Below are 22960 nucleotides of genomic sequence, written 5' to 3' on the forward strand. Positions count from 1 at the left end.
TATTTCTCCCATACCGACAGCTTTAAAAGACAAAAATGTGAAATATGCCTTTTCATGTCTCAATATATACCTACAAGAAATAGTATGAATTTTGAAGCTATGATGCACCCAAGCAGCTGGATGCTGTTTCACTCTTGTGCTTGCATGATGTTTTATTAATCATGCTTGATTTAATCTCAAATTCTTAGAAAAGCTTACATACATTCCTTTAATGTTATGTGGGTTGCACTTATCTTCTGCCATTAAGTTTAAACCTTTATCGTTTGCATCTTTAATGTTAGGAAAATGGACCATTTAATCAGAAAATGCCCTCAAGTCATACACAATCCCCAAAGCTTCTTCAGTTACTAAAGAGATGATGTCAGCCGAAGCGTTCCATGAATATTTAAGCAACGTTCAACATTAAAGAAACTTTTATCTAATGTTGTCCTAAGGCCATCCTTTGTCGCCAAAGAGGATGTTACTGACCCCTTCACCTGCAGGTATCATAATTGTCTTTATCACTACCTTTGTCTGCTTTCATGCTTTTGCTTGATTTTGCGTTGATCTACAGGATATGCATCTAAAGAAGATGAAGTTAATTTTGAACAGATGGTAAAGAAAAACATATCTAATTCACGTCTCACCCTTCAAAAATTCCTCATGCACATTTCGGCGTGCAGTTTTCTCTGTTCTTTGAACAGGCAATAATAATAATAATAATAATAATAATAATATAAGTGTCTGGCCAATAACAATTTGTGAAGTCTCAGACATTAAGCTTAATTAAGCAATTACTGCTTAATTTATTTCTCGTAAAAAAGCTTGAATATTGAAGAAATGTCTTACCACTGAATGTATGTGTGATTGTGCTCTAGTTTTTCATAGTCTCCCCTCCATTTAGTGAGGATTTCTTCAATATAAATACCTGAGGGGATAAAGAGAAAAATAATAAATCATCACAAAAGGGCAATCTCAGTATTAGTCACTTAAAGGGATAGTTCACCCAAAAATGAAAATTTGATGTTTATCTGCTTACCCCAAGTGCATCCAAGATGTAGGTGACATTTTTTCTTCAGTCGATCACAAATGATGATTTTTAACTGCAACCGCTGCCCTCTGTCATTCAAATAATTGCGGTTGACTTCATCTATAAGAGTGAATAAACCTTGCTTAGACAAATCCAAATGAAACCCTGCGGCTCGTGACGACACATTAATGTCCTAAGACACGAAACGATCGGTTTGTGAGAGAAACCGAACAGTATTTATATAATTTTTTACTGACACTCATTGAAGTATATGCGCGAGACATCACTGCCGTTGACAGAGCGCGATCAGACATCACTAAAGGAGTCCTGAACGGAGTTGGACATAGTGGTGTATTAGAGGTAAAAAATTATATAAATACTTTTCGGTTTCTCTCACAAACCGATCGTTTCGTGTCTTAGGACATTAATGTGTCGTCACGAGCGGCAGGGTTTCATTTGGATTTGTCTAAGCAAGGTTTATTCACTCTTATAGATGAAGTTCCCATCAACCGCAATTATTTGAATGACAGAGGGCAGCGGTTGCAGTTAAAAATCATAATTTGTGATCGACTGAAGAAAAAATGTCACCTACATCTTGGATGCACTGGGGGTAAGCAGATAAACATCAAATTTTCATTTTTGGGTGAACTATCCCTTTAAAACTCTAAAAAAAAAAAAAAAGGAACTGTTTACCCAAAAATTTAAATTCTGTCAGGATTTACTCATGATTTTTCAAACTCCTATGACTTTATTTCTTCCATGGAAAATCAAAGGAGAAATTCTGAATAATATTCTGGTAATTCTTTTTCATCTAGATAAAATGAATGGAATTTTCAAATCTCAAAAAGAATGCAAAAGCACCTTAAAAATATATCTGTAGTCCATAAGACTTCTTACAATGAGCAGACCAAAATTTAAAGGGATAGTTCACCCAAAACTGAAAATTATTCCATGATTTACTGACCCTAAAGCCATTCTACATATATACAGTGGCATGAAAAAGTATGTGAACCCCTTGCAGAATCTGTGAAAATGAGAATTATTTTAATAAAATAAGAGGGATGATAAAAAATGCATGTTATTTTTTGTTTAGTACTGTCCTGAGTAAGATATTTTAAATGCAAAAGATGTTTGCATTTAGTTCACAAGACAAAACAATAGCTGAATTTATTAAAATAACCCCATTCATAAGTATGTGAACCATTGATTTTCAATACTGTGTGTGGTTACCTGATGATCCACGACATGTTTTTATGTTTTGTGATGGTTGTTCATGAGTCTCTTGTTTGTTCTGAGCAGTTAAACTGAGCTCTGTTCTTCAGAAAAATCCTCCAGCTCCTGCAGATTCATCAGTTTTCAAGCATTTTCAAGCAGTGGCTGTAGGATTTTGAGATCTGTGTTTTCACACTGAGGAAAACTGAGGGACTATTAAAAACACAACTATTAAAAAAGGTTCAAACATTCACTGATGCTCCAGAAGGAAACACGATGCATTAAGAGTCGGGGTGTGAAAACTTTTGAACAGGATGAAGATGTCACAATTTTTCTTATTTTGTTTAAATATCATTGTTTTTCATTTAGTACTGCCCTTCGGAACCAACAGAAGATACTTGCCTGTTTCCCGGAAGAAAAATTAAGTACAATTTACCTTGATATTTGAATTCAAAATGCATCGTGTTTCCTTCTGGAGCATCAGTGAATGTTTGAACCTTTTTTAATAGTTCAGTTTGAGTCCCTCAGTTGTCCTCAGTGTGAAAAGATGAATCTCAAAATCATACAGTCACTGCTGGAAAGGGTTCAAATATTCAAAAATGAAAACTGATGAATCTGCAGGAGCTGGAGGAATTTTCTGAAAAACAGAGCTCAGTTTATCTGCTCAGAAAAAAACAAGAGACTCGTGAACAACCATCACAAAACATAAAAACAGTTGTGGATCATCAGGTAACTACACACAGTATTGAGAATCAATGGTTCACATACTTATGAATGGGGCTGTTTTAATAAATTCAGCTATTGTTTTGTCTTGCGAACTAAATGCAAACATCTTTTATGTAAAATATCTTACTCAGGACAGTACTAAATAAAAAATAACATGCATTTTTTATCATCCCTCTTATTTTATTAAAATAATTCTCATTTTCACAGATTCTGCAAGGGGTTCACATACTTTTTCATGCCACTGTATATGACTTTCTTCTTTCAGAGAAACACAATCTGAGTTATATTAAATAACATTCTCGCTCTTCCCAACTTTATAATAGTAGTGAACGGGTCATGAGATTTTGTAGCCCAAAAAAGTGCATCCATCCATCATAAAAGTAATCTACTATAATAACTTGCTTCCAGCAGACGGCCGTACACATCGATTTACAGCGAAAGCGTAGCCTCTGACGTGATGTAGGAGTAGCGTAGTAGAGAATATTATTTAATACAAATACACCTAGGATGGCTTGAGGGTGAGTAAATCATGGGATAATTTTCATTTTAAAGTGAACTAATCCTTTAATGGAACCATGATCATTTAAGTTAAAGTTAAATTTGTGAACAAATCATTCAGATCTATTTTTAAAGAATGATTCATTCACATATCAGAAAACATTAATTCTCTTATTAACACATTAACACGCTAATGAGAAAATTCTGTCATAATTTACTTACCACTTGTCCCAAACCTGCATGACTTTCTTTCTTCTGTGGAACACAAAAGAAGATATTTTGAAGAATTTTGGTGACCATTGTATGGACAAAAAAAGCAGAGACATTTCTCAAAATATCTTCTTTTAATGTTCCACAAAAAAAAACAAAGTCATCATCGCTTTCATCAGCTTTGACTTGTATGACATGAGGGTAAATGATGACAGAATTTTCATTTTTGGGTGAACTATCACTTTAAGAAGCGACACATGACAGCGTGTTGTTTCAGAGTGTAAATAGAGGTGTAGGTCATCCGTGGCATGGAAACACTGAGATCTCACGTCGTGTTTGTGTGTGTGTGTGTGTCCTTCTCCATAAACAGCAGTGGAGCAGTTATGCTGCCATTAAATGCTTGCACAACAGATTCAGTTAATTCTCAAACATGCCCACAATAACCAATCAATGGCTCCTCTGAGATGCCTTCACTGTCTGCCTGCCTAAAGTGGCCCGCAGGGAAAACATTCAGCTAATGAAGCACTCCAGAACCCATGTTCTCCCTTTACTCCAGCTGGCATGTGTATTCGGTTGTAAAAATGTTCTTGCAGTATGTATGTTCATGTCTTTGTGTACTGTAATATTCTTGTGTTGTTAGGTGAAATATTGTAGGTGGGACTGACAACACTATTTTTACCTTACTTTAGCTAAATATGACAGCAAAATCTCTTTTTTGGCAGACAAATTTAATCCAAAGCAATTTTCAGAACATGTCCAGTGCAACATGGAGGTTTAAGCAATTGTTCACCAAAAATGTCAAATACAGTCACTATTTACTCTCATGCTGTTCCAAACTTATATGCTATTTTTTTTTCCATGGATACAGAAGACAGAAGGATATCTTTTCTGTAAATAATGCCAGGTCATAGTGACCACACGAGCAGTATTAAAGTATAAAAACAGTCCTTACAAGCTTGTGTAAGAAAACTTTTTCAATTTATGCTGTGATCATGCAGAGTTTGTGTCAACCATGGTTTGAATCTTGTTGAATTACCAGCCCAGATGATTATTTGCACCAACGCTTCTATTCCTAAAATGACTGTTTGTTATTACTGCAAACAAAATTTCCCCATGTAACAATTAAGGCACAGTCTAATTATGAGAACCAAGGGACTTCCAGGGAGTAATGATGATTTAAACCATTAAAGCAAATTTATTTGGCATACATTTTGAACACCATAAAATCCTGTCCTAGAAAGAATAGCAATGATATTAGTTCATTATTAAAGAATACAGGAAACAGACTTCCTGTATCATCCACTATGGTACAATGCAGTACACATTTTAGAGTATATATCACTCCCGACACATTCAATGGATGCAATAAAATGCACACATATGAGATGGCCTGCTTTCTAGTCCAGATTCCACTGTACAGTCTTATGATTTTTTCATTAAAACTAAAAAGAAAACACACACTCACCGTCCGGCACCAGGGGGATCTTATTCAGATAGAACCTCAGATTGCGATATTCATTCGGCTGACGAGGCTCCTTGTAGTTCTGAGCAACAAAATCCCAGAATAAAACCAGGACAAAAGGATACAGAGAGATTGAGAGTGCAAAAAAAATGTACATCTGACCTCAACTATGTTTTCTGCTGACCATATTGCAATATTTACTGGAAATTTCATATTCAAAAATGATCGGCCTCCGAGCTCTGCACGAGAAATCTGAAGAGAGTAGATGTAACTTTTTACCGGATAACTGTGGCGATACTTGTACAAGTCCTTTGCGGCGTAAAAGCTCCTCTTCATCCTAGTGGAAGACTCCATCATGTCACCAAACTGTGTGAGAGGAAGAGAGTGAGAGGAATGGAATGGTTACATAGGGAGTGAAAGAGAGTATGAATGACTTCACTCATCAGCATCTGAGCTACATTGTCACTGCTCTTTCCCACTGGGATGCAAAGGCTGCTAGATGGGAGAAAAGAGCTCCATTTTGTAGACTACTGTATGTACTTTTTTCTAACAAATTCATGACCATTTTTAGCTCTCAGCCTCTTGTGATGTTCAAACACTGAACATCTTTACGGTTGAGTGAAAGCACAGCACAGAAGGCTTGCACTCTTGCACACAACATGAAGCTGTTATCTTGTTGGGACCAATGACATACTGAAATGAATGTGAAGCTTATTAATTAATAACATTAAATTCACTTACATGAATGGTCTTTGATGCAGGGCTAAAAAAACAAAACCATTACGTTGAGTGTGAAAAGCTGTTATCAAAATCTTAGTTTCAAATGAATAAAAATCCAATTTCCTTCTTCTGCTGACAGGAAATTCAAGAGACCAAATTTCCCGTGAGGAAATAGGTCACATTGAACAGGTCACAGTCTCAGTGGCCTTAAAATCCAGAGATCTTGAGAGAACATGAGCCATTTTAAAACATATGACATCTAACAAGGGCAAAGATTTTACACACCCTCACACTTTTAACCGTCCTAAGAAAAGTTAACACTATGACACAACTTTGGCAAAAGGTGTCCCTTTTTCATGGTTAATTGCAGTCATTTTGGCTTTTCATTTATCATGAATTTCTCTGCTTTTCTTCCCTATTGTGACTTCTGAGTGAAACAGCTTCTGGAACAAGAAAAAATGTAGGGCCGGACTTAATTTTTTCCTATCAGGAATTGATTGGATCATTGTGGTTTGCTATTGCTATGATCTCATGTGAGTGACAGGTTGTCCCGCCCTCGTGCCAGTCATCAGAGAAGAGATTGCAAGAGGGAGGGTAAGTTATTTTGATGAAAGATTATAAAGGAGGCACATGAATTTTAAAAATGATTAAATTTTTGATGTGCACGAATAAATCATTTATAATAGGCCTAAATAATGCAATATTGCAAAAAATAAGAATTATCCGTTTTGATTTCATGGTGACTTTTAAGAGAAAATGACAAGAGGTACCCACTGTACCCCATCAAAAGGAAAGGAAAGTATGTATGAGGAACTATATCTTAAAAATGGTGAATTATTTTAATCAAATTTGATTCATAGATATGACAAAATTATATTGGCAAAAATGCTGAAAGCCCAAAAGTGAAAGGTCATAGCTGGTTCTTCAAATATAGGTCAAATTTGTGGGACACTTTTGAAAGAGTTATTTTTAAAAAATAAAATATGCTTTTATTGTCTTAATATTAGCATCATTAACAATGTTACAAAGCCTAGGTCCAGTTAGGCTACTAAAATGAAGTGGTGTCCTACCGGGACAAAAATGACACGACAATAGAGTCTATCACAGCTGCAACTACATCTGTTCGGTATTTAGCCAATATTTCACTCTAAATGTGCAATTTTCAACAGTAGGGGCACATCCCTAATTTAGAATAATTATAACGATAATGATAATGATGGTAATAGGTTGACAAACCCACAATTATTACTAAACGCTGTCATCTTTTATACGACTACACGCTTACAATACCTTAAGATGCGCCTAATGACAGTTTTTCGTTGTTATTGTTTCTCTTTTGTTATCTTTTAGTGCTCGTGTATGATGAGAGGCACCTGCGGTGATCCGTGATCCAGCTGTTCGGCTCCTCTGACGGAATCCGCCGGGCTCATGGACTCGGAGATGCCGCTGTCCTCCTCCTCTCCTCCCGGCTGATGCTCGTCGCTCTCCGAGTCCGTTTCCCACGTCGAGTCGCATTCTTCCACTGTGCTCGGCTCCTTATATCTCCAGCTGCCCATCAGATTGCCCATTTAAACCCTGTCCTCCGTGCCTACATAGTTTAAAGTCCTCGTTCGGCACAAGATCGAGCTTTAATACGACGTAGAGCTGCCGTTCGCGTCGCTTTTGTGTGACTAATGGGGGGATTTCCAGCGCTCTGATGAGAACACACCCCCTTCAGCCCAGAGATCAGCACTGGAGATGATGATGAGGAAGATGATGTGCTCTCAGCATCATTTAAGGCGTCTATACAAAGGCTGCTTTGAGGAGGCTCTGTGTCTGCTCCAAATTCTGTGTAAAGACACAATGACACATAAAAGTCATACTGTTCACAGAAGCAAAGCAGTTCTGATGCTGCATCAGTGCAGCCTTAAACTTTGTCATTGACATTGGAGAGCAGGGCCGCTGGAAGTAATTTTGAACAGGGGGTGCTGTGAATTTTTTTTTTTTTTTTTTTTTTTTTTTTGACAAAAAACCTATGAGCCTATAGGCCTATTTAAAATACATTTTAAAAATAAATACATTGAGATTTACTACTTTATTGTCATATACACTTCAGTGCACAGCCAGCCAGGGTCTGAAACACACAGACATCAGTTCTCAGATATGCGCAATGCACTATTAATCCGAAGCAGAAGCAGAATCAGAAATAATAGTTTAATAATCGAAAGAAAACTAAATAATTACTTTCATTACAATTTCAGATAGCCTATACATACATGCAACTTATTTAGATACAACAAATAATATTACAACAAAATATAATATTAATCAAACTTCACAATAACGCTAAAACAATGCAATCGATTTGGTCAGATGGCTTGAGTCACTGCACGTTTATGTCACACGCAACTCTATTAACTCCAAAATCTTTTTACGCACACCACAAGGAAATAATCTCTGACTATTTAAGCAATTTGTTTATTGAACAGTTCTCCACATCCATTACGCAAAGAACACACGCACAGTAGCCTATAAAGCTTTCTGTCTCCATCTCCAACCTTTTTACACAAACCACAAGGAAATAATCTCCGACTATTTAAACGTTATTTAACAGTTCTCCACAACCATTACGCAAAGAACACACAAACGAAATAATACTCTCCATCTCCATCCCCACCACCTTACAAAAATACTATAGTGTACTACTTACAATTGCTTGGCTAGTCAAAGCTGATCCCACACTTGTTGCCAAAAAAATAAATGTTACAAGCGCGGCAGCACCATGCTCTTACCTGAGCTACATGCAAAAAAATCCAAAATTGGTTTCTGTGACATATTTTCTCCTCGTTTCTGTCATTAAACTATGCAAATTTACTAGTTAGCTGCTGCCAAAGATGTATTCTGCATGGAACGAGCGGGACCTCTTTACTCGGCGACCAAACCTGCCTGCCTGACGTTGACAACGTAACTTCCGAACCTGTGTTGATTAGGCCTCAAAATATGAAATTAAAATCCAAAATATACGTAATAGCCTACGTGTGTCAAAATCATTTTCTAAAATATTCATAAGTAATTTATAAATTGTGCAAAATATTTTAATAGGCCTACATTTTTTTTTTTAAATCTCCCTCTCATCACTAGGGGGTGCTGCAGCACCCCCAGCACCCCCACTTCCCGCGGCCATGTTGGAGAGCATGCATTTTATAATACATTATTTCATATTTTTATTTAAAGTATCTTATGCTCACCAAGGCTGGTTAAAAACACAATAAAAACAGTAATATTTACTGTTTTCTTTTTTTAAACATATTTTAAAATGTTATGTAGGCTATTCCTGTGATGGCAAAGCTGAATTTTCAGCAGCCATTATTCCAGTTCTCAGTGTCATATGATCATTCGGAAATCATTCTGATTTGGTGCTCAAGAAACATTTCTTATTATCACTTTTGAAGTTGTGCTGCTTAATATTTTTGGATTTGAGTTTTTGTGATTTTTTTTGTTTGTTTGTTTGTTTGTTTGTTTTTTGTGAAGGATTCTTTGATGAATAAAAAGAAGAGCCTTTATTTGAAATAGGAATTTTTTTATAACATTGAAAATGTATTTAATATCTTTTTAAATCAGTTTCATGGATCCTTGCTGAATAAAAGTATTAATTTCTTTTAAAAAAGCTTAATGACCTCAAACATTTGAACGGTAAGACAAATTGCAAAGATGCTTTAATTTAGACAAATCAAAAGATATGTATTGAAACAATAGCTACTAAAATAAGTGATAAGTAACTGAAGGTTTCTCATACTGTCACAGAAAAAAAAAAAAAAAAGCTAATAGATTTTGAGTAAGTGAATACAAACAAATCATTAACATGCTTGTTACAAATTTCTGTGGATCTACCATATCCAATACATTTTTCAAGAGGACAAATGTCAAGAAGGGGGAAATCATACAAATCCTGACTGTTTTAGCCTTATATTTTCTGCCAGAATGCTTGCACAAACATTGAGTGGCTAAATTGCATTAAAGATCATGTGGATGGATACTTTATTTCCCTATAATAGTTCAACTCATCATGGCTAAAGAGGCAGGATTACATTTGTAGATTTGAGTGACTGAGACAGGAGAATGCCACAATCAAGCCTCTTTAGACGGCTTATTTTTTTTTACACTAAATGGCTGGAAGATCAATTATGACTAAAGATCATCAGGAGACCTAAATCTCAATTCCTTTCAACTCTTTATCTGTTCTCTATCTTTTTCTTTTCTCCTTTCATGTCGCTCACAATCCTAAATAATGGACTTACTGTCTTCCCAGTTCACTCTCTCTATTGTTCATGCTATAGAGCATTTATCATTAATTTATCACTTTGCCTCTTCTTGTCTCTTTCCATCTAGTTTTCCTCTCTATCTCTCTCATTGCCTTCTGTTCTCCTTTCATCATGAATCTCTCTCCGTGTGTGTGAGTTTAGCAAAGTGGATAGGCTCTCCAGTGACTGTGGGGTAATTATCCTTCATCACAAGTCATGCTCTGCTGCTTCCTACCCGTTGGGGGCTGGGAGACATAGGCCCATCAGTGCAACTGTTTCTGAGGCCTATACAAGAGGGGATTTGAGATTATTGAAAGCTTGTTGACATACCAAGCTGACATTCTCTCTTTTTTTTCTTATTCACTTACTTATCCACTCACAAACTCATTCAGTGTTGGCTTTTGTGTCAAAATTGCCATTTTTAAAAGAAATAGTCTCACTGTTTGCTCACCCTCATATGCTTTGCAGAATGTCCTCTTGAACTTGTATGTGTAACAGTACGTCTGGACCACGAGGAGGCAAAAGGGGGCATTGCCCCCTTAGATTTGATTTGTGCCTCCTCAGTTTCAATTTGTCCCTCCTTCACCCCCGAAACATGAACAATTTTAACCCTTTGATTAGAACGTTCAGTGCGTCACAGCTAAATTCAAACCTGCTTTCGCGCTGCTGGTGCTGAGTCAGCGACGGACACGCTCAGTGATTTTCATATTTCACAACTTTCAGTGTTTTCAACCACATAATGTTTATTTGAGGTTTCAGACATTAAAGGGATAGTTCACCCAAAAATGAAAATTTGATGTTTATCTGCTTACCCCCAGCGCATCCAAGATGTAGGTGACTTTGTTTCTTCAGTAGAACACAAAGGATGATTTTTAACTGCAACCGTTGCCGTCTGTCAGTCAAATAATGCGAGTGAATGGGAACTCTTATCAAATTCTATGCAGTGTGTACGGAACCGAACTGAACAACTAGTTGTTAATGATGTTTATGTGTACCGGTGTAACATGTGTCTCTCATGTATGCGCGGCGAATCTCGGGAAAGCACAAGCCTATCCAAATGCTTTATGCTGAAAATCGCGATTCATGTCTGCTCACTTTAATAACTCCATAAATCCATTTGCTTTATGAGACGAGCTTAAACAACAAGCCCAAAATGCTTATAGCGAGTGACCATGGCAACACAGAATGAGTGCTGCGCGCTGTGTGAAACTGGCTATACAAGCATAAACAAAACACGACGCCTCTGTTGACTGTGTTAGTGTGTTTAGATAAACTGCTGAAAATAACGAGTGTTTTGTCACTTTAATATTACTTTGGTGACGATAACGGATACCAGACAGGAGAGACGCCAGAACGTCGCTATGGTTTCCAAGCTGTCAATCATCGCATTTTCGAGAGTGAGTCGTGTTCCATACACACATGTAACAGTAATTTAGGGGACTCACTCCCACATTTAAATGTGGTTGTCACTCCTGAAACTTACAGTGTGTACGTGGCCATTGATGTCCTAAGACACGAAATGATCTGTTTGTGTGAGAAACCGAACAGTATTTATAAAATTTTTACCTCTAAAACACCACTATGTCCAACTGCGTTCAGCACTCGGTTAGTGAGGTCTGATCAAGCTCTGATGGCAGTGATGTCTCACCACAGACTGTAAAAAACTATATACTTATACTTCAATGAGCGCGAGACATCACTGCCGTGATCGAAACAGATCGTTTTGTGTCTTAGGACATCAATGTGTCGTTACAAGCCGCAGGGTTTAATTTGGATTTGTCTATTTATAGACTTCCCATTCACTCGCATTATTTGACTGACAGACGGCAACGGTTGCAGTTAAGAATCATCATTTGTGTTCTACTGTGCTGGGGGTAAGCAGATAAACATCAAATTTTCATTTTTGGCCGAACTATCCCTTTAAATTAAGTACTTGGCTATATATATATAAAAAAATACATTTATAGTTTGTTAAATGCAAATTCCATACACTGATATTGAAGCTGCAATAATCCTTTCAGTTATAATTTGACAAAGTGTTTTATTCATATCAGATACATTGTGTATGAAACAATAAAATTTACTCTCTTTTCCCAGTTCACCAACCACTTACGTTTATGTATTTTGGGAAAAAATTGATAAATTAATATGATGTAAATCTGACAGATCTGAAATTGTCAGACATTCATTTAGCACATGTTCACAGAGGAAAACAACTGAAACACAGCACTGGTTGTTCTCTCGATATACTGTTTGTTTTTCGGACTGAGAAATCGCTTCAGATGATTCAGTGAGAGAGCAGTCCAAACAAATGCGAGTGGATTCAGACCGTTTTGCAAAAGTGTTTCACCAATTCCTAATTTAGAACAATTTAAGTGTCAAAAGATATTGTGCGCAGTTACACAGCTGCTAAACTGAATATACGAAGCAAAGCAAAAAACTTTTTTTCTTAAATATCAACAACACAAACTACAGATTGTTCATCATTATAGCAATAGTAGTTGAATAAAGTTGTTATTTTTGTTTTGTTTTTGCACACAAAAAGTATTCTCGTCACTTCATAAAATTAAGGTTGAACCACTGCAGTCACGTCAACTGTTTTAACGATGTCTTTATTACCTTTCTGGACCTTGAAAGTGTAGATTAAATTGCTGTCTATGGAAGAGTCACATACCTCTCGGATTTCATCAAAAATATCTTAAATTGTGTTCCGTAAATGAACTAAGGTCTTTCAGGTGTGGAACAACATGAGGGTGAGCAATGAATGACAGAATTTTCATTTTTGGGTGAACTAACCCTTTAATATTGGGAGGGTTTCCATCTTTTAGTCTATCGGCCCACTACTCGACAAGCCCACAAGGAAAGTCCTGGTGCTGCCGATGGCCAGTACATATGTATCAAGCATTTAGATCTTTTTAATCAGCCCATCCACTGAAGGGAGCAATCTGTGTCTATTGAGTTAGGAAAGAAATCAAGAGGCGGTTCTAAGCAATTTGAAAATCATACTTAGCAAACTGCTTGTCTGCCACTTTTGGGAGCCATTGTGCATTTTATAGCTGTTTTCTCATTACAAAAGCCATTTGTGCCAGGCTATGTGAGAGGAAAACAACAAAGCAAAAAGCAGAATGAGGAGAGGTGGGCGGTGAAGTTGAAGGAGGAGGCGAAAATAATAATGACTTAGGCATCCCATCGGTTAATAGAACCGTAAGGAGCATGCATGCTCCTGAGTCAGCATGTAGGATGTGCTGAAGTGAGCTTAAATATCTTGGTGGACATCCAAAGCTAATTTAAATGGGTCGGATGACTGTTGGCAGCTCAATGACTGCCTGCCTCACCAAATGCTGTGACTGACAGAAGCTACAGGCCTGTGTGAAGCTGTCAGGATGTTACTGTACCACGAGGCTCAGTAGTTGGTCTAATGAGTGACTTAGATTTCATGATGCCATAAACACCGCAGGAAAACAAGCTAATTATGCCAGAGTTAATTTATGGAGGAACAAAGAAGTTCAGAATTTGTATTTAATTATTTCAAATTATGACGATGGTGATGAGACAGCTGGCGATATGATATGACTAGTCTTAGCCTCAGACGTCACGCCCACGGAGCATTGGCTGAACGTCTGATGGCACACTTCAGGATTTTCAAAGTCATCATCTAATTGGTTGAATTCTACAGGATGTCTGGGAGACATGTGTGTCGCGTTCTTCAAAGGTCCGTATGGAAACAAATGCCGTGACTCAAACCCACTCGTGGAATAAAAATACCGTCGTGTTTACAACTGTGACAATGAGCTCTTACCAGGATCAATTAAACGCAGAATTTTCAAAAGTATGTGAAGTTCGCGGCTCCATTGTTGAGGTAAACTTGCACAATGTTCTTGAATAATTGTAGGGACAATGACTTTACATTTCACGCCCCTAAACCTGATGTGGAACAAAACGAACTGTGATTGGTTGAGTTACATGTCAGTCAAACGTCCTTGGCCAATGAAAGCTGCGATAAAGTCCAGGCCTTCTGCTGTCAGTCTGAAGGTCTGATGCAAGTAAAGTGGGCCACTTTTTTGTTAAATGTATAATTTAGACACCTAGATTTTTTTTCTTTTCTTTATTAGGCTATTTTTAATTTTAAAGTCTATCTATAATATTTCAATTTGGATACAGTTGATATTATGTGTTATTTGCAATGTATATATAACAATAAACGAGCTCTCTGACTCAGTGATGTTTGTTTAAATCCTTATTGCTTATGTGTGCTTTTGTAAAACAATGCTTTGGGTTCATATGATCTGATACTGCAACACAATGGTAGAAATTGGTTAATTCAGTAATTCTGGCAGTCATTCATCAAGGAAAACTTTGTAATACTACAATTCCACCACTAGAGGGCAGCAGTTCCTGTGTAATGAAAACGATGTCTTTTTGAGTCCATATGCTCAGAGGATACATTTAGGTGGAGCTTAAGGGACATAATTCTAAGCATGCATTATGAGTCAGACAGCCAGTTGTGGGGTGCTGGGGCAGCAGATGGGCTATTATCTGGATCTGTGCGGGAGTGATGGAGAGTCAAGCCTGTGCTAGATACAACACACCATTACTCAAACAAAATATCACTGTGCCAAAGAAATCCCTTTGCTTATACTGAAGCTTGCATGCACTCTTTCAAACAATAACACTGGCTCTCTAAAACATTCACAAATACACAAAGATACAGGGTGAATAATAATAAAACAAAATTATAATAACACAAATAATGAGGTTAATGACAGTTTATTATTATCATGATTAAAGGGTTAGTTCACCCAAAAATGAAAATTCTGTCATTTATCACTTACCTTCATGTCGTTTCACACCCGTAAGACCTTCGTTAATCTTTGGAACACAAATTAAGATATTTTTGTTGAAATCCGATGGCTCAGTGAGGCCTTCATAGGGAGCAATGACACTTCCTCTGTCAAGAGATCCATAAAGGTACTAAAAACATATTTAAATCAGTTCATGTGAGTACAGTGGCTCAATATTAATATTATAAAGCGACGAGAATATTTTTGGTGCGGCAAAAAAACAAAACAAAATAATGACTTATTTAGTGATGACCGATTTCAAAACACTGCTTCAGAAAGCATCGGAGCATTGTGAATCTGTGTGTCGAATCTGCAGTTCGGAGCGCCAAAGTCACGTGATTTCAGCAGTTTGGCGGTTTGACACGCGATCCGATTCATGATTCGATACACTGATGCATTTATGCTCCGATGCTTTCTGAAGCAGTGTTTTGAAATCGGTCATCACTAATAATAATAAATAAGTCGTTATTTAGTTTTTTTTGCCAAAAGTATTCTTTTTTGCTAAAAGTATTCTCGTCGCTTTATAATATTAATATTGAGCCACTGTACTCACATGAACTGATTTAAATATGTTTTTATACCTTTATGGATCTTGACAGAGGAAGTGACAATGCTCCCTATGGAGGACTCACTGAGCCATCGGATTTCAACTAAAATATCTTAATTTGTGTTCCAAAGATTAATGAAGGTCTTACGGGTGTGAAACGACATGAGGTTAAGTAATAAATGACAGATTTTTCATTTTTGGGTGAACTAACTCTTTAATATTTAATATAATAATAATCATATCAACACCTACAATAATAATGATTATTATTATTGACAGTTTACTGATATTATGGTTACAATAATAATCATAACAACAACTACAATAATTATCATCATTATTATCAATTATTATTATTAGTCGAAATTATTATAAACTTTTCCTCTATATACAATCACTGATAAAAACACACTCTAAAATCTGATATACACACATTGTTTTCCATCTTTACATTAACATCTGTTTTTATATACTGTATCTTTCCCTTGTGAAGACTGTTGGCTGCTCCCCAAAATGTAGCTGACACACACATTTATCATGAGTTAACTGCAAAACATTTTGAGTTTAATTTCAGTTTACAGAACATTTGATTTCTCAGTCACACCAACACTCCGGAAGCTTGAGTTTAGTTTGAGTTGGACTTTGAGGTGTTTCCTGTTCTGTTGCCAAGGTTATTCATTGATTGTCTTATCCACTGCACCTGTCACTGGTTTTGTTCATTGGATTGTGTTGGTAAATAGGCTATTGAGCCTTTGTTTGGTCTTCACATTAAATTGGTTGTCCTGTTCAAGTGTTTTGATCTTTGAATTTCCTGAGAACCTTAGCTTCTTTTTTGGTTTGTAAAATAAAGACTTTGCTGCAATTAGATCCAGCTTTCCGTGCATCCACTGGCTATGACAATACTCAGACCACAATGATATAATGTGAACATTAATGTTATCTTATATCAACTGGCTCTTGTCTATTTGTTGTAATGCTCTCTGAAATCCAAGACAAGCTCACCACACACCTACTCTTCCTTTCCACTTCCATGTCTCATGTCCCGTCAGGCGTGACATTCTACCAGCCCTTAGAGTCTTCTGAGAGCTAAATGAGATGATGGACTGTTCATCAGCCAAAGCACACTGAATTTAGACATGCTATGTCAAGGAGTCATAACGAAGAACTGCAACACTTTGCACTAGTTACCTTTAATAAGATGAAGCATCAGAAACCTGCATACTTCAGAGTAATCTAAGGTCTATTCGAAACCCAGTGCAATATACAGGTTATGAAGTGAGTCAGGATTATGCAAGTCAATCAGTTTTATAATTGTCTGTAATTAATTAAAGATATGGGTCATTACCTTGTAGTCAAGTGTGTCTTTGCATTTCAAGGTTGCTTTTACAATCCATCTTAATAGCGTGGATGTATCTACTGAGAATAGTAATCACATTCTCACTGTGAGTCAACACTGAGACGTTCGAGTCCCTCTGGCAAGGGTTTTCAGGGAGGAAAAAGGCACATCAGCATTCAGCTGTTATGGCAGGCACCCACCATCCAGAGGTAAGTAAATAATTACTTTTTTGTACGAACTGTCACAGAAAAATAATTTGAGAAGGGGTAAGTAAACTCCATGTGGATAGAAGCCATCATTTTCCTATGATTGTGATACATGGCAGTGTTTTTACGGATTTACAACCAACTGCTCCAGAGGTTGTCACTGTGAATTTGACTGATTTTTAAATAATTCTTCACAAGACTTCACCAGTTTATGAGATCTCAATTTCACCTTAATGGACCCTTTTCTCAGTTCAGGGTTTCTCAGGAGCGGAAGTCATCATAGTTTTATAAACTTGTGGTGAATGAGAGACTACATTAAATATACTGTATAATTTTGTGTTCCCATTTGCTCAAATAGCAAAAGAAACTCTACAATAGTGTTTTTATAACTTTCAAAAAGAGGGAAAAAATAGAGAGAGAATGATAACGTCAGTTGGACATTGAAAGACGTCAATTTTACCATCACTCCCACAGCAGCGTTAACTAGTTTCTTGTAATTTGTGCAAAGTTATCAGTCTTGGGGAAAGTTCCTTTTAAAGGTAATACATTACAATATTGCGCTACTCCTTAAAAAATTAACTAATTGCATTACTTGGTTACTTTTTATGGAAAGTAATATGCTACATTACTTTTGCGTTATTTTTTCTCACATGAGTTGGGCTTGCTTGTTTTGTTTTGTTTTTTAATAACAACAAAAAAATAAAATTTTTGGCAAATGTAAAAGCCTTTTCACACCAAATGTGAATTGAATAAGCTTCAGGCAGATCACAAATGTGATGCTTATCTAAAGTAATTTTTTCTTATTAGTATCGTAGTACGGAGCCCCAGACATGACATGCAGGAAAAAAATAATAGGTTAAATTGTGTGCACGATTTATTAATTAATTCCCTCGAATTAATAAATGATTTATAAATCACATGATTTATAAATAAAGCGCATGATTTATAAATCAAAGGAATGAAATAGTAAATCAATTAAATTTTTTTTTCCTTGAATGTCATGTGCGGGGCTCCGTATGGCTGAAAAAGTAACTTAGATATTTTATTGTAAATTTAAAAGTAATGCGTTACTTTACAAATCTAAAAAAAAGAAAAAAAAAAAAAGAAATCTGATTACATAACTCAAGTTACTTGTAATGCATTACCCCCAACACTGAAGGTAATATAATACAAAGTATAGTGTTATAAATGCACATACATTAAAAAAAAAAATGAAAATATATATATTTTTTTGCAGGATTTACAATGTTGATGACCATTAAAGTGTGTCATCACAGTCTGTGCAAAGGGTCCATAGAATTTATTATTATTATTATTATTTTTGTACAATTATATAAGGTTAGAGCTGATTTTTTTAATTTTTTTTTTTTATTCATTCATATATCAGAAGCTGCCTATTATCTGTCAGGTTATTTCCAAAGCTCTGTGACTGTGATTAAATTATTATTTTAAATTGGATGATGTCATTGGCTGATAATATTATTATTATTATTTTAAATTGGCTGATGTCACTGCATTTTGTCATTCTCTCTTCTGTCATTATCTGATATTGTCACGTAATATTGTTAGATTGGATGGCAGCATCTGAACTTCAACATACTATAACTTGACTTTTAGAGAATTGAAGGCACTGCCACCATCTACCACAAACATTCTGGGATTTCAATTCCGTGTCTAACGGCAGAAGGCCCTTATCATTTTTAACCATATTTCTCCCCTTTAGGTACACACACACACACACACACACACACACCTTTACTTCTGTCACACAGTATGTGTTATAGTGTGCTGTGACTGCTTCTTGTCCATGGCTGTTAATTAAGTTCTTATCAGAGCTGTGTGTCTGTGCATCCACGGCCTCCTGGGACACCCCCAGTTACACATTCGCATCTGACACGGCAGCAGACCCCTCGGATATATCCTTCAGCTCAATATCAGCATTTCTCTGCCAGTCGATCTGCTATTTTATTACAAGGCTCTCTTGATTCTGATTGGTCAATTGCACCAGCCAGCGGTGTGATATTTCCTAATATTTGTTGTCGTCAGTGGCAATGCTGTAGTAGCTGTATACAGAGTCAGTCTGCTCAGCCGGGTGACTGAAGCTGGTGTGTGGTGACTCGTGAACAATCAGGTCATCCTGCACAACTGGGTCCACACTTGTGATTCCATTGGCTGAAAGGACTTTTAAAGGGTTAGTTCACCCAAAAATGAAATGTCTGTAATTAATTACTCACCCTCATGTTGTCCCAAACCCGTAAGACCTTCGTTTGTCCTCAGAACACAAATCAAGATATTTTTAATGAAATCCAAGGGTATCTGATCCATACATAAACAGCAACGACACTGCATCTTTTGAGGTCCAGAAGTGTAAAGACATTGATAAAATGGTCAACGTGACTACAGTGGTTCAACCTTAATATGATAAAGCGTCAAGAATACTTTTTGTGCTCAAAAACAAAACAAAATAATGACTTTTTCAACAATATCTAGTGATGGGTGATTTCAGAACACTGATTCTTGAAGCTTTCATGCTTTATGAATCTTTTGTTTCGAATCAGCGGTTCGGAGCGTGTATCAAACTGCCAAAGTCACGTGAACCACTGAATTTTCAAAAGACTTATGATGTAATGATGCCCTGTTTACTGAAATTACGTGAGTTTGGCGCTCTGAACCGCTGATTCGAAACAAAAGATTCATAAAGCATCGAAGCCTCATGAAGCAGTGTTTTATTTTATTTTGTTTTTTGCACACAAAAAGTATTCTTGTCGCTTTATAATATTATGGTTGAACCATTGTAGTCACATTGACCATTTATCAATGTCTTTTAAAGGGTTAGTTCACCCAAAAATGAAAATTATGTCATTAATGACTCACCCTCATGTCGTTCCAAACCCGTAAGATCTCTGTTCATCTTCGGAACACAGTTTAAGATATTTTAGATTTAGTCCGAGAGCCTTCTGTCCCTTGATTAAAAATGTATGTATGGTATACTGTCCATGTCCAGAAAGGTAATAAAAACATCATCAAAGTAGTCCATGTGACATCAGTGGGTTAGTTAGAAGTTTTTGAAGCATCGAAAATACATTTTGGTCCAAAAATAACAAAAACTACGACTTTATTCAGCATTGTCTTCTCTTCTGGAATCCTTTCCATTGAATTGATTCCATTGAATTGATTCCATTGAATCCTTTCATCTGTCAGCTTTGCACTTTTGGCGTCATTGTCATTGTTTTTGGCGATTAGCACATCCGCGACATGAATGCACATTTTATTGATGCAAAGATGAGTAAGCTATGTGTATTTTGAAAATCATTTGCAACTGCTTTTTATGACTTAAAGAAGCACCTATCACCTTATTTTTCACAAAAAACTGAAGCAAGGCATTTCCTGTGAATGTGTGAGACTTCCAAATCATGAGCCACTATAGGTAAATAACTAGAAGAATAGGCTATAAAAATTGGTTACACATTATTTTAAGGTGACGTATTTACATTGTACTTACTCAAATAAGAGTAACAGAGTAATATTATTATTTAACTACATGTGCTTACTATAGTGTTATGGTTTAGGGTTAGTTAGCCTACTTGTAATTATGCATAAGTTACTGTTATTAATATAGGTTCATGTAGTAACGTGTAACTACGTCACCTTAAAATAAAGTGTTACCTAAAAATGAATTTGACTTTATAAAAAAAAGAAAAGAAACTCTCATTATAGTCTCTCTTTAGCATGCTGCTCACGCACAAGATGATGTATTTAATGAAATAAACACCTTAAAAACAAACAATGGCACAAGGTTTAAAATCGCCCCTTGAGAGCGAACGAGAGCATCTGGAGCAGGTGACAGAAGGGAGGAAGGGGTTTACGGAATACACTCACCAGCATAAATCACACGCAATGCTGACAAATAATGCTCAGTGCCACAGCCAGCTGATTGCAGGTAAAATATATAGGCATAGGCACTCATGTTGATGAGACGCTTCTCCATAACGACATATATTGTTATGGATGGCCCATAGTTTTCATAAGAGCTTTGTGCTATTTCCTGGACTGCGATGACAGGGGTGTTTTATTAGGAGTACACTGGCTTTGCTACCAACATCTGCACAGAGAAGCATGAGCTACAAAAACTGGCCATTCATATTTTATTAGCCATTTTGCTGGCTATCCATAATTCACAGCGGAGCATGCTTAACAGGCCTGCTCTGGGAGAGTGGACCAATTATACGGCCCCTGTGAAGGAGGATTGATTCTGTTTGGGTCATCGTGTCTTTGTGTGTATGCACTATATGCGTGTTTGTGTGGTCTGCAGGTGATTACAGGCGTTATAAATGCAGCAGGCTGCAGGGAGATGGAGAACACACAGGAGTGGACAGTAGGATTAGCTTTTCTTTATCTCAGCTTGGATTCTCTAAATGGTACATACAGTGTAGTGTTAATACAGCAGAATTCAGCTTTCTAATGCTATATTATTTTTATTAATGTTCTTTTGTTCAAAGAAATTTTAGCGTTTTTCCCATTTGCTGTTATAGAATAAATAGGACAGTTATGCTTGATCCCTATTATATTCATGCTAAAAGTCATTATTGAATTAATCTCTCAGAATAAACAGTTAAGCTTTTGGGGTTCTTAATATAGCTGGGTTTATCTTTGTATCCTGCTTCTCATTTGTTGTCATATTTACCCACTGTTTGATTGATTACCCCCACCTGTCTCTTGTTTTCTTTCTCAGTCAACTTGTGTGTCTACAATGATCAGGCATAACATTATGACCACTGACAGGTGAAGTGAATAACACTGAGGACAAAATGTTCACTTGCTGCCTAATATATCCCACCCACTAACAGGTGTCATGATGAAGAGATAATCAAAGTTGATGTGTTAGAAGCAGGAAAAATGGGTAAGGATTTGAGTGAGTTTGACAAGGGCCAAATTGTGATCGCTAGACGACTGGGTCAGAGCATCTCCAAAACCGCAGCTCTTGTGGAGTGTTCCCGGTCTGCAGTGGTCAGTATCTATCAAAAGTGGCCCAAGGAAGGAACAGTGGTGAACCGGCGACAGGGTTTTATGGGCGGCCAAGGCAAGGCAAGGCAAGGCAATTTTATTTATATAGCACACTTCGAAAATGCTTTACATAAAGGAGGAAACAAATACATAAGAGTAAAAATGGAATGCATTAAAATGAAATAAAAACAAGTAAAAGAATAAAAAGTTGATAGATAAAGTGCAATCAGTTTAGACATAGCACAGTGCTCAATCAGTAAATGCATAGCTAAAAAGATATGTTTTGAGTCTGGATTTGAATGTGACTGCTGTTGGAGCACATCTGATCACTTCAGGAAGCTGGTTCCAGCTGCGGCTTGCGTAACAGCTAAAAGCAGACTCTTCTTGCTTTGAGTGAACCCTTGGTATTTCTAAATGACTTGAACCTGATGATCTATATTCTATGAGCATATCTGCAATGTATTGAGGCCCAAGGCCATTGAGTGATTTATAAACAAGTAACAGTACTTTAAAATCAATTCTAAATGCAACTGGAAGCCAGTGCAAGGACCTGAGGATTGGTGTGATATTTTCATATTTTCTGGTTTTGCTCAGAATCCTGGCAGAAGTGTTCTGTACAAGTTGCAGCTGTCTTGTGGTCTTTTGGGAAGGCCAGTGAGGAGCCCATTACAATAATCCACCCTGCTGGTAATGAAAGCATGAACAAGTTTCTCTAAGTCTTGACTGGAGATAAAGCATTTAATTCTTGCAATATTTTTAAGATGATAATATGCTGATTTAGTTATTGACTCTAAAATCACACCAATATTCCTGACTTGATTTTTAGTTGTTTGACCCCCTAGAGTGAAGGTATGGGTTCACTTTGAGAACTTCATCTTTGTTACCAAACTCAATGACTTCAGTTTTGTC

At 36.6% G+C, this 22960-nt stretch overlaps 1 protein-coding gene across 5 annotated transcripts in view; it reads right to left on the reverse strand.

Annotated features, from left to right (window-relative positions):
- The window catches only part of ogfrl1 (opioid growth factor receptor-like 1), a 34231-nt gene extending 13994 nt beyond the window's left edge, over positions 1-20237 (reverse strand). The window contains exons 1-6 of one of the 5 annotated variants that reach the window (XM_067386341.1): positions 19922-20237; positions 7211-7664; positions 5397-5483; positions 5121-5199; positions 3668-3700; positions 829-907 (exon numbers count right to left, since the gene is read on the reverse strand). In XM_067386341.1, the coding sequence (XP_067242442.1) occupies positions 829-907; positions 3668-3700; positions 5121-5199; positions 5397-5483; positions 7211-7405 (473 nt within the window). In that variant the 5' untranslated portion in view covers positions 7406-7664; positions 19922-20237. The other 4 variants (XM_067386342.1, XM_067386345.1, XM_067386344.1 and 1 more) reach the window with 4 other exon arrangements.
- Positions 20238-22960: the final 2723 nt, after the last annotated feature.

Source organism: Chanodichthys erythropterus, chromosome 5, assembly GCF_024489055.1.
Source record: "Chanodichthys erythropterus isolate Z2021 chromosome 5, ASM2448905v1, whole genome shotgun sequence".
Lineage (NCBI taxonomy): Eukaryota > Metazoa > Chordata > Actinopteri > Cypriniformes > Xenocyprididae > Chanodichthys > Chanodichthys erythropterus.